General features: G+C 37.8%; 1 protein-coding gene across 1 annotated transcript in view; it reads right to left on the reverse strand.

Moving 5' to 3' along the window:
- HVA22K (HVA22-like protein K) overlaps positions 1 to 13539 on the reverse strand; it is a 113477-nt gene that overhangs the window by 38176 nt on the left and 61762 nt on the right. The window contains exon 4 of the mRNA XM_089818579.1: positions 12927 to 12978. Coding sequence (XP_089674705.1) covers positions 12927 to 12978 — 52 coding nt within the window. The remainder of the gene's footprint in view (positions 1 to 12926; positions 12979 to 13539) is intronic.

Consider the following 13539-nt stretch of genomic DNA (forward strand, 5'->3'; position numbering starts at 1 on the left):
AATATTTATCCTGGGAAAAACCTTCCACATGAAGGGAAAAACCCAGCCACACCAGCAAAATATTCAAGTACATGGCTTTCCTCTTGACTGCTTTACAATATATCAAGCAATTGCATAAATAGATTGCATGACTCTTCATCTTTCACACTAAGGTCTCTTTGAGTCCCAAAAATAAGACACTTCACATTTCCACATATTTAGCACTTCACATTTCCATACGTATGCCTCTTCACGTGACGTATGACATGTGTCTTTTTGCATAAAATCAACTTAAATATAATCACAAATATCTCTTTCGGCTGAAGATGACCATAACAATCATAACGAACATATTTCTATTCCTTAAAATCTAAGTTACCAAATTCTCTCCTAGAACTAGGAATTCCAAGTTCAATTCTCTCAAAGTCCGATCCTTTTCAGATTCTGTCAAAAGTCTGCTGCAAAGACCGAATTTTGCTAGAAATTCTCTGAGAGGAACCCTGGCAGAATTTAGAGGACTTCTGGGTGACTTTGGTTTACAGCAGAGGAACCCAGACAAAATTTAGGAGAATTTTGAGAGAATTCAGTCGAAATACACCCTTTTGTTTACTTTTTCAAGAAGTTTTTTTTACCAAATTAGACTCAAATTACTAATCATATTTAATTTGAATTCAATGCTATTCAAGAAGAGGAATCAAGATGTATAAAAAGCGCCACATATATATTATGGAATCATAATTGGTGCATATAGCCTAACATGTATAGAAAACTATGTATATAAGCTTGCTTTCTTGACTTCATCCAGTCTGATCCAAAGCTGCTTTCTTTGAATCATCCAGTATGATAGTTAATGTGTGAAGCTTACAATGTGGCAAAAATCACAACCTTGACCTTATATGGGCCTATAGCATTAATTTTTGTTCTTCTAATTTGCAACAATAGAATGATAATGATTTACTTGATCCTTTTTTATGACATTTGATCAATGATGGTTGATTATTAATGTTGACATTATTGTTTTTTAACTGAAACATTGATATGGTGGTGTATTTTGCTATGTCACTTTAATATTAGCATAGTGGTTTATTAACTTATTTGTTTCTGCATATATATATATATATATATATATATATATATATATATATATATAAACATGTATTCTTATATGGATGAATCTAAAACGAATCCTAACCCAACCCCAAAAAAAATTGAACGAATTTCGAACCTAAATCTCGAACCCGAATCGGTACCCAAATCTGAATCGGTACCCAAATCCGAACCGGCAACTTAGCTTAAAATCATAGATGTAGATCTCTATCGAAGCTACAAACTTCAACACTCCCTCTTAGCAAGGCACACACACATAGCTGCAACCAAAGGTGATAAGTTCACATAACATATGTTATCTTAGCATAACATAATCCACCATAGTTACTTCATAAGCACATAGAATGAAGTCACACACATGACTTTCACCATGTCTGCTTGCCAGATGGTAGAACGAAGACTTTTATCTCAAAACTTCTTCCCGAGAAAGATACATTTTCACCACGCCTACTCACAGAGGGTGATCCACCGTACCTACTCATAGAGGATGGTCCACCATGCCTACTCGCAAAGGGTGGAACAAGGGCTTTCACCTCAAACTTCTCCCAGAGAATAATGCATTAATAATGGGTATTTTCTCTTAACAGAGACTCCCTCTTGGTAGGGACAACTTAAATAATTGAGATTTTCTCTTAACAAAGACTCCCTCTCAACAAGGACAACTTTAGTCACTGAGATTTTCTCTTAACAAAGACTCCCTCTCAACAGGGACAACTTAGTAACTGAGATTTCTCTTAATAGAGACTCCCTCTCAGCAAGGACATCTTTAATCGCCGCAAATGGATGGCTGATTATTGCATAAACATGCAAAGGGTTGGACATCTCCCTTATCATGTAATCTCCCTTTGAAGTTGAATAGTCTCCCTCTGAATATGTATCACCAAGGCAATATTCATCTCATTGCTTCTTTGTTGCACCTTGCAACCATGAGAGATATTAATTACTCATAACTATCAATGCTAAAAGCAATCAATATTTAAAATCAATATTCAAGAGATATTATCTTTAATACTTATCTCTCTGTGGACTAATCTCAACATCCACACAAATATACTCGCAGAAGAGATTATGTCTTGTTCCTCCAATGCTCATGACATCAGAACAATAATACTTCTCTCCTCATCATCTAATCTTTCTCACAATTCACCTGTCGATTTACTCACAGCACCTCTGTAAAGCTTCTGAAGGAACACCACAGCCTCCAATGCTGTGGTTAATAACACTGAGGCGTGATAAGAAATACATTGATCTACAAAACTGAGTTAGCAACTTCTGTGTGTGCTGGCACCTCCAATCATTTCCAAACAGCAACATAAATGATAAATCTGGACAGTCTGAACAATCTATCGAGAGTTTTATAATATCCCTAAATGAATCATGGATTATAGTACTTTGGTCTGTTACTGGAACATGTTTACTGCAGCAACTTGTGCAACTCAAACAAACCAACCAGATTCACATATTGGTCAGTAGTTCATATATGCAAAGTATCACGATACAAGAATCAATATTTCTGATTAGAAGCATAAGATATTTCTAATAAAGATATTATCACAGAGTACTTATCAGAGCACATCGTGTCAGCTTGACCACATCGTGCCATCTTCAGCAATACTGAAAATCAACCAGTTATCATACACGAAAGATGCCAATTTATCTCATTTGGCTCTTATCATACTGGTGCAAGCATCACCTATCATACACAATCTTTAGTGACCCCAATCAGACTGCCCGGTGATCTTGAAATTACACTTAACAAGGAAAGGAGGTTCCGTAACTTCCTCCTCAAAATCAGACCTCTTTCCTTATTCCTAAAAGAACTGTAGTTTCTGAGAAAAATTAAAACCTATAGAATGATTGAATGCCACCATCAGCAATGCTTAGAAATCATCTAAACAAAAATTCACAGAATGCCTATAACTTCAGTCTGATCATAGGCTTAATGTTACAGTTCATTTCCAAATAAATGTAATTGAAAAGCATGTATAATCCAAATGACTAAGAGAGTCTTAGTCTATCCAATAAAGAAAACCACCGACTGAAAATAAGAATGTACAGAATTTCAAACAAGAGAGAGAAAATTAAAACTTATCTGTCAACTGCATACACCAGCAACTTTTGGCTCGCTGTGCCATTTGATTTTTGGTTGATTGAAAATAGAAAGACTAAATAGAGTGCATGATATCAGAGATATAGTAGAAGCGAAGCTGTGGTAATTCCCCTGTATCTACAGTGTATCTACAGAACAATCTTTAATTTTCTTCAAAGGCCTCAATAGTTCAAGAGGCGTAGAAAGAATCATAGAGTCGCCACAACCATCGGAAGGCAAGAAGTCTACAGTTATATGATACCAGTAGTGTCTTCATTATGCACAAAAGACTAGACACTCAATCGGCATCTCACGATGAGAAACAAAAAAAGTCGCACGCTCACGATGCCAACACAAACAATATAATGAGCGCATATTCTTTAAGGAATGACTACTGGAAAATCATATAGACCAATCATCAATTTTGAACCAAAGCTAAGTCCTCTTCTGACTATCAATTTTTGATGCATAGTGTCAATGTTCCAACCTTTGCTGAGAAAACTTAGAGCACTAGCATATATGAAATGTACGAACAAGTTGCATGGACAATGCCCCTCCTACCATGATGTCTCTACGATCATGTCTTCTATCATCGTAGCCACCTCCATCTAATATTGCAGATATTATATTATCCAAGAAAAACAAAATGGCACCTGGGATGGATCAAAAAGATTGCACAGAATGGAAACACAGATTGTCACTAGTCCAATGCCTATAGACAATGTAAGTTCTTTGATCGAACTCCTTACTCACGTGAACTCCTTACTCACGCAACTCGTTAAGGATTCATCACTATGATCATCAAATTAAATGCAATTGATAAGTCACGGAGCAGGTAGACACAGAGCAACAAATGAAAAATTCTTTTCAAAAAAAATTCTCCTAATGTTTTCCCAGCAATGTTGCTCAATCTTCTTTCAAAGCTCACAGGTAGGGGCGTTACAAATGCTGGTGCATGCAAACAATAAATAGCTTGACGTTATAAATGTGAGCTCAACTAATAAGATAATAGGAAGCACTTTGAGCAATCTACATTGAGAAAGAATCAAAACAGAACCTACAGCCTTTTCTCGACTTCTCACAGAAAGCTAAGGGTGCTCTTGTTACACCGATTGATGGTCCATTGAAGCCAAGATCTGCAGGAAAAGATTTCTCAAGACCCATCAGTCCCGACAACCAAAGCAGCATAAGTCTGTAAACAGAGACACTGTCACAGTTAAAAAGGGAAAATCACATGAAGAAAGGGTTTTGAATCCTATTAATAGTCACAAAGATCTTAAAAATCCCATTTCCAAAGTGATGACAGCATTCATAGATGAACTTCCAGAGACTTCTTTATTATGTTGATCAAAACCTGGCTCTGACACCATGTTAAGTTTTTATCCCAAAAATAAATATTTATTGTGGGAAAACCCTTCCACTTGAAGGGAAAAACCCAGCCACACCAGAAAAAAATGTCTTTCCTCTTGACTAATAAAATGTCTTTCCTCTTGACTAATTTACAACATATCAAGCAATTGTATAAATAGATTGCATAAGACTCTTCATCTTTCACAAGAAAGTCTCTGAGTCCCAAAAATAAGACCCTTCACATTTCCACATATTTAGCACTTCAGATTTCCATACGCATGCCTCTTTGTGTGACGTATGACACGTGTCTTTTTGCATAAAATCAACTTAAATATAATCACAAATATCTCTTTCAGCTGAAGATGACCATAACGGTCATAACAAACATATTTCTATCTCTTAAAATCAGAGATGAAGATCTCAATCGCAGCTACAAACTTCAACACAGGTAAGTTCTATTGGCCACAAATTTGGATATAATTAGTATGGAGCCTGAATATAATGTCGGTATGTTTGCCAGAGTTAATATGGCAGTTGGCACATGTCAATTCAATTACTTGGTAATGTAAGGATGACATCCTAGATGTTAAACCTCACTTAGCAAGTTTTGATAATTAGTTTTAGAGATGTGCTACACATTATATTATTAACGCCAACTAGATAAAGTATTTGGAAGGTATATAAATGGATTAGTTTTTACATGCGAAGTATCAACATAATGTGCTAATGACAAGCAAGCTTTATGGATGATGCTATGGTGATGTTTTTGATGATCAGATGCGAGTTTTTGTTGTATAGCCAGAATCAGATGCGTGATATGCAATGGACTAATCAGAAATTGCAGATATCAATACAGTCATTTTTGGTATTGTATGCATCACTCATTGTATAGATTATATATCATTGTAGAGCAATGAGCTCCCATTGTAATACAACTCCTAATAGGGTCAAGACCTCTAACAAGGTCAAGTCCTCTCACAAGGACTAATTTACTAAATGAGTGTAATGACTCCTAACAGGGTCAAAACTCCTAACAGGGATCTTTCAGATTACTACATTGTTGTGGGTATCATCGCCACCGGGGTTTTCCTTAAAAAAAATCATGGTGTTATGAGTTTCTTATTGTTGTCTGCTTTAATTTTCAATTTTGTTATATGTGGATGCATATGGTTAAGTTTTGAAATATATAGTTGGAGTAAAAGTGCTGCATTACTGATTCACCCTTTCTTTGCATGGTTGAATGATAGGGCACGGTATCACATTTTTATCTATGTTACCCCAAGTTTCTAGCACAAGGGGATGGAGGGATAGAAAAACAGGTTTCTGGGACGGGTTTGTTTTAGTCACGCTAGGGGATGGCAATGGGGACAGCTATATAAATAATAGGGAAATTTTATTATATATAGGAAAATATTAAATATTCATACAAACACAAGGATAAAGCAAGCTTATATACATCATAAAGACAATATATAGCATTTGTGTTAAATAATTTAAATTGAGGGTTCACATTAGAGTGGAAGTCATACAAACTATCAAAATTCAAACATTAATTTTATGGGACAGCCAAGGGACGGGTTTCCTAAGTTTCCAAGTTTTGAGGACATCCCTGTTTCTAGGATGGATCAAATTATGCCTGGAACGCATCCAAGGGTAACACTAATTTTTATTGACACAATGCATTTTTACTGTCTGGATTATCCTGATGTTTCAAATACAAAATATATTATAATATATTAAGTAGTAATAAACAAAAGTTTTGTGTGAATATGCTTTGTAAATCATCCCATAATTAATTAGAATTAAATTATTTAACCCTTATGTAGAGAAGTGGTAATGGGAGGTAGCTCAGATTTATATATTATATGCAAAAGAGTCATGTGAGAATGTACAGTGCATTGGACGTGTTTGAATTTACCATGACAACAACAAGGTGTGGCTTCTTCCAACAAGTAGCATTGTATGGTGTGGCTTCTTCCAACTGGAGTTTATTTCTACTATTCATGTAGGTCTGTAAAAAAATTAGTTACTGGGAAAGATATATATTCCCTAGTCAACAACAAGATAATTACTTGAAAAGGCTAATTTTATAAACACGAGTAAAAATGGACAGAATAAAATATATTTGTGTATTAAAATTCAAAAAACAACACAGGTGTAATGAAAAATTTTAGTAGAGGAAGGCTTGAAAGAAAATTTTGTGTGGTACATGATGCTATGAATAAGTTCCTACTGAAGCTGATGATCTTTGTCCACCAAATTATTTATTTCTGTTGCACATGATGCTATGAATAAGTTCCTACTGATGCTGATAATCCTTGTCCACCAGATTATTTATTCTACTTCCTAACAAAAATATAGGATATTTGTGATTAACAGTATGTTATCTAATGTCCACATGGCACGTGACAGAAATCAAGATAGTTTGCTCTTTTGGAATAAAATAAAGTAATATATTCCAGGGAAAGTAGCAATATAAAGTACGCATCCAATGCTTGTCCTGAATTCAAGCACCATTGGAATAAACATGTTTATAGCATAAAGGCTCATAAAAGCAATCAAGCATACACTAGATGCAATTCCATGTCTCTTTTAAATCTGCAATACATAAGTACATCAACAAAGTCATCTTGTGCCTTCATAGAAAATTCTGCCATACTACAATGTGTAAATAATGGATTAATGATAATTGCTTAGTGTAAATAATTTGCAATGAGGCAATGAACATAAGTGTAATATGAACCACCATCAAATTGATATATACAAATATAGATTAAGAATGTTGTGCAATGTCTTGCATGGCCACAATTGCATGTTCCTCTTGTCATTTGCATAAAAGAAATAGCAGACCAAACAAAAATATACAAGCCTAGTCCGTACAATAGGATACTCATCTACCCATATGAAGTTGCTAACAATAGAAGAAAAATGCAGAGCAGATTAAGAGATTTGTTCTACTACGCTTTTACTGGTGTCCGTGAGTTTCTTGCCGGCGGTCGTGTGCCCTCTTCACTCCTGCGTGATTGTAAATGTCTTCTACTCGAGTTTTGTTACAGGTGTGGTCCTGTGCCCTCTCTCCTAGGTGATTGTTGTCATCAGTGTTTCTGCTATGTATTTATTGGTGTCCGTGAGTTCCTTGCCAGTGGTCGTGTGCCCTTTTCACTCCTACATGATTGTGTCTGTCTTCTGATCGGTTCTGTTACGGGTGTGATCGTGTGCCCTCTGTCTTGGGTGATTGCAACTGTGTTCAGCTTGGGTTTCTTTACTTCCTGCTCCTCCTTTGTCAACTATTGTGGTTCCTATTGTGGATGCTTCCAATTTCTGTTTTTGCAGGGTTTTCTACTTACGGCTCTAAGTTCTTGTGGCAATATCCTTATTTGCTCTAATCATTTGGTAGCGGATGCTACTGTTACTGTTGCTTCTTTGTCTTACGTTTGTAGGCTAGTGTGGGTTTCTACTTGTTTCACGTGGATTCCTTCCTCCTCACGTGTGGACTGTTTCTTTGCATGTTGGTTCTGTGTGGGCATCTTTCTTGTGGTCTGCGGATTCTTGATAATGTCGGACGTAGGTGACTCATGTTCATCACAAGGTCAGCAACCTCTGACCTATCAGCAGCTTTGTGATAGGATTTCAAAGCTGGAGATGGATAACCAACAACTAAAAGAGCAAATTGTCTCTTTAACTGATATATTTCAGAACTCAAAACTATCGCAACTTCCAATTCGTCTTAGATCCAATGTTTCTCTAATACTTTCACCTCCGAGACTGCAGGTTTACAAACCCATATTCAGTCCATTATTGAGCAGCTCGATGGGTTGGATATCATCAAAGAGCAACAATCAGAAATCACAGTGAAGCATTCTTCTCTGATCTCAAAAACCCAACTGAAATTGAAATGGGCCTCTCTCTGCAATACTACAGCTGCTATACACCTTTAGCTAGTTTCGACAAGATGGTTCAGGAGAAGATTGATGACAAGCGAATGAGGCAGGCTCGTGAACTCAATCTACGAGTCCGCAGTCTCCCTCCCACTTCTGATCCTCTATACTGGACACTCTTTCCTTTTGTGATCAGCTCGGTATCTCTGACATCATACTAGATAAATGTTGGTTTGACCATGGTGATATCTTGTTCATTTGGTTTCTCACTTTTAGACAAATTTCGTGCTCTCGGAGCTAAGAGGAAGTCATTCTCTCTCCCTTCTAAGATTTTCCCCAATGAAGATCTCACGAGGACTCAAGTTGCAGAGTTGAGACATGCTCATGGTATTGTGGCAGAGGCTAGATGGCCTGGTAAATGGGAAATTATTATGAATCTTAAAGCAATTATTCGAGATTCCCCCCAGTGGTTGGGAAGCGAGATAGGCCACCAAGACCAAATGACGGTCTCGCCAGCAGTCTGACAAGAGGGAGACCCCAACTTGCTCTCTCCATGTTAACTTTTGGAATGGTAATGGTTCTTTACGGTCATTACGCAGTCTTTTACATGATGCACTAGGGTCCACTGATATACTCGTCATCACTGAGACCTACAAGAGTCTTGCGCGTCCTCTTCGGGGTTTATAGGTTACCAGTGGTTATTCATTTGTAGAGAAGAGGTTTGTGCTTCTGGTGGGGTCCATAGATCTGGTGGTATTGCCTATTTGATTAGAGATTCTATTTTCAGCTGTACTTCTATTGTCCACTCTAATACGTTTGCCAAGTTCTTGTGGGTCCGTATTGGCCTTAAGTGTCACCAACAAAGAGATTTCTTTATTGTTGTTTTCTATTTCCCGCCAGCTTCCTCCCATTATGCTATGCATGGTATCAAGGACGAAGACCCTTATGTTGACCTTAGCGAGAGTGCCTCTCAGTTTGCTGCTTTAAATGACATCATTCTCGGTGATTTCATTACGAGGACTAGAGAACTCCAGACTCAACTTTTTGACCGATGCTCTAATTCCGTCCACTCCACTGAGATTGATCCAACTACTTTGGGACTTCAACGTATTTCTGAGGATGTTCTTGGACCGATTTCCTACTATGGTCATCATCTTTTGCAGCTACATAAGTCCTTTGGACTTGTGATCTTGAACGGTCTTTCCTGCTTTCCTAGTTCAGAGCTCTTTACTTGCTGGCCTCATTGTGAGGGTGCTAGTTTGGTTGATTATGCCCTCGCCTCTCCCTCCTCCATCTCCTTCATCCACAGCTTTACCATCTTACACCTTCCTTTTGTGGATCATGCTCTCCTTAGTATCCATTTTCATCTTTCTCCGCATTCATCGCCTCCTTTTCGATCACCTCATCTTGTCCCTTCCACTTCTCATTCCCCTGCTCGCTTTCATTTCCTCGACAGTGACAGTGAGCTCTTCTCCTTTCATCTTTCGAGACTCCTTAATCCTGCATGTTTTGTTGATTCTTGTGAGGCCTCCTCCATGTTTGATTTGCTTGCGACAGCCATTTGGAAGTCCGCCATCCTTTCCATACCTCACTATCCTTCACTCTCCCTCCGTAGCAAACGCCACAATACATGCCCTATGAACCAATGGTTCGATGTCAACTGTAAATCTTTTCATCGCTCAATACGTTCTGCTTTCGAGGCTCACTCCCCAGATTATGCTCACCTTCGGCTGTCCTACCTTCGTTCTCTTCGTTGCAAGAAACGATCCTTTACCACTTCCTAGTGTAAATCCCTTTGCTCCACGTTGATCCGTAATCCCCAGCTTTTTTGGCGCACTCTTTTCCCCCTGCTATACCCCTCCATCTTCCATCCTTGACTTTCGCTCCCTAACCACTCACACCATGGCTCTTTATGACATTTCCAGCAAACTTCTATTCATCCCATTCCGCCTCCTTTCTGTCACCCGTTCACCCCCTCCTTCATTTATGAGGCCATCAGATCAATGAGATGCAGCAGAGCGGTAGATGATGAGGGGTTCCAGGCTGAACTCTTCAAGTTTGGTGCCTCCATTCAAGGCCCCTATCTCTCTATACTATTTAATAGGGTAGTTTGTACTGGGTTTCTGATTTCTTGGTTTAGGCATATGATTTATCCAATCCATAAGATTGGACCTGCATCTGATCCTAGGAATTATAGGACTATTATGATCAAGCACACATTTGCCAAATTATATGCTACAGCACTCAATGCTATGTTATCTAGAGCGCTTGACAAGAAAGGTTGTAGAGCTAGAGGACAAGTTCATTTTTTTCACTTTACGAGCTATTATTGAGGAGGCTAGATACAGATCGAAGAAAGTTTATTGTTGCTTTGTTGATTTTCGCAAGGCTTTTGATTTTGTTCCTAGGATGGCTTTATTTCAGAGGCTTCAAAAGATTGGAATTTCAAAGATGTTACTAACGGCCATCATGAGATTATACGAAATTGTTGTGGGTAGATTCAGGACTCCTAATGGTTTCTCAGTCCCAATCCATTGCACCATTGGGGTTAAACAAGGCTGCCCTCTCTCTCCCACTTTGTTCGGTTTGTATATTGATGAGCTTGAGGACTTCCTTTTAAAGTCTTTGCTCCCAGGTGACGGTTGCTACTTACACAAGGTTTTGATCTCCATTCTTCTTTTTGCGGATGATGTGGTTCTTCTTGCTTCTTCTCCAGAGAGTTTACAGAGGCTTCTAGATGGTTTGGCTTCCTTTTGTGTTCAGAGACAGCTAGCAATTAACCTAGGTAAGGCTCGAGTTATGATCTTTAATTGCCTAAAGACTTCTCATCTTTATTTCTTTTTTCAGGGACAAGAGATTGGGCTTCACTTTAGTATGAGACCAGCGATAAAGTTCAGAGTTAGTAAGGGTATGGGTTCTCTTGCTATGTTGGAGAAACGGTGCTTCAGACACCATTTCGAAGATACCTCATCCAAGTTATCCCTCTTGGACTCCTTTGTCCGACCGACTATTCTTTATGGCTCAATGGTTCGGGAGCCTTCTCTCCTTAGTTTTGACTAGGCCTCGATCGAGCGAGTTCAGACATTGCTTTTACGGCGCATCATTAGATGTCACAGATTCACTTTTCACAGTATCATTCTTGCCTAGTTTGGTGCTCATCACTTTAGTCTTGCGACTATATTTGATCTGATTTGGTTCCTTCATTGTCTACGTGGTTTTGCAGATTCAATTGGTAAGTGTGATAGATATTCCTACCTAGCATATTGTTCTTTTGTTGCTATTGCACATTTTGATACCAGCTCTCATGCTCATTGCTAGTATGCACAAACATCTTCTCTTTTGAACTCGATTGGGATTGATATTGATCGTCTCCCTCCTTATCAGTTCTCATTGAATGCCCCTACTCATTTCCTCCCATCTAGACAGGAGTTAAATGAGCATGTCAGACTTGATATTTACAGACAGTATATTATTACCACTTGGACTAACCCTCATGGTGGCTTACGTTCAAGGATGGCCTTCTATACGAAGCACTTTTTGGAGATCAGTGATGGAATTATTGTTCGTCCTAGTTACCTTTCTTGACGGTGAAGTCATGCCCTTCATATCTCTCTAGGGTCTTTCAGAGTTGCTTCTCACCATCTTTGTGCTCAGACAAACCATCATATTGACAAAGGAGAACAGATCTGTAAGCTATGTACTTTAGCTGAGGTTGAGACGGAGACTCACTTTATTTTTCAATACCCTATCTTTTATGAGATCAGAGGGAGAATTTATTGTCTATTCCAAGACTGCTTTTCTCTTTCTGCTTTCTTCAATTATTGTGACCAGTGATGTCTAGCACTTTATCTTCAGGGGGCCACTTTGCTTTGCGATAGTACTCTACAGTCACTACTTCCTCACCGACATAGCTCTAATCAGCCTATTACTGCCTTTTTTGTACCCTCTCCTTTACGGGGTGTGAAAAGGCCAACTAGTTCTACCAATTCTGCTGGTCATTCTAGATCTGTCAAATTTCACAGCGATTTCTTGCATCAGCAACACTCCTCCACAAGTTCACAGAGACAGTTTAGGGCTTCCATCCACTCAAAGTCTTATCCTTCTATGACTGATTTCTTTTTGCAAAGGAAGGACTCCTAGTCTTTACCTTGTCCTCTCTCTTGTTGTTTCTTGTTGTTCGCTTTTCTCGAACACCATTTGGTGCTCCTGTTGTTGTCAGTTGTCTAGTTGTAAGCTCTCAGTCCCATAGACCTTTTGTGGTCTTTTGTTGGACATTAATAATTTTATCTTATCTTATCTACTGATTTGGTAAATAAAAAATGAAAAAAAAAAATCTGAAAATTCAAAAATTAAATGACATTATTTCTATCAATGAAATTTATGGCAAGGGCCTTTCTTTTTCTTTTAACTAAGCAAAAGGATCAAAGGCCTGAAACTTATAAATATTCTCATTTTTTTCTTGTGATAGAAATAAAATGTCAAACAAAAGAGCACATTATAAGTATTGTTGAGAATACAAGTACCAAGAAAGCAGCTTATCAGAGAAAATCTCCACAACGCTGAAACTTCCATAAACTGCACCATTGCAAAGAAAATTATTATTATATATCTCTTGAACACACCAATCTATCATCTGGATGTGAGGAGCAATGAAAATAAGCTACTATTTGATACAAATGAAACTTCAGAATGCGCTCGAAAAGGAACATCCATTCTGATTAAATTTGAAAAATCTATTTTCTAGGAGAACATAGTAGGAGATCAAGAAAGAAAAGAACATGAATTACATGTATATGACTTTAAAAAAGTGGAAGAAAAATCTTCTTGATTTACTAAGTGATGTTGAAAATTTAAAAAGAAAGAAAAACCAATTAGAACTCACAAGATGAGAAAAGCATATGTCAGAGCAAACAAGTTACAGCATGAAAAGAAAGCTTTGTGTGAAATTGTGTAGAAGATTTTTCCTCACCATTTCAGTTCACACTCCATAATGCATCATCTGAATAATGCATCACAGAGAGTTTGATGTAAAATGTCTCCCAGGGTTTAAACCAAAACTTAAAAGCATTAATTCCATCTAATTCATGGTAAAATATTTATGTTGTTAAGATACAGCATGAATTTGGCAATAAATAT

Source organism: Cupressus sempervirens, chromosome 3 (genome assembly GCF_028749045.1).
Source record: "Cupressus sempervirens isolate cs-2001-9-10 chromosome 3, ASM2874904v1, whole genome shotgun sequence".
In the NCBI taxonomy this organism is placed as follows: Eukaryota; Viridiplantae; Streptophyta; class Pinopsida; order Cupressales; family Cupressaceae; genus Cupressus; species Cupressus sempervirens.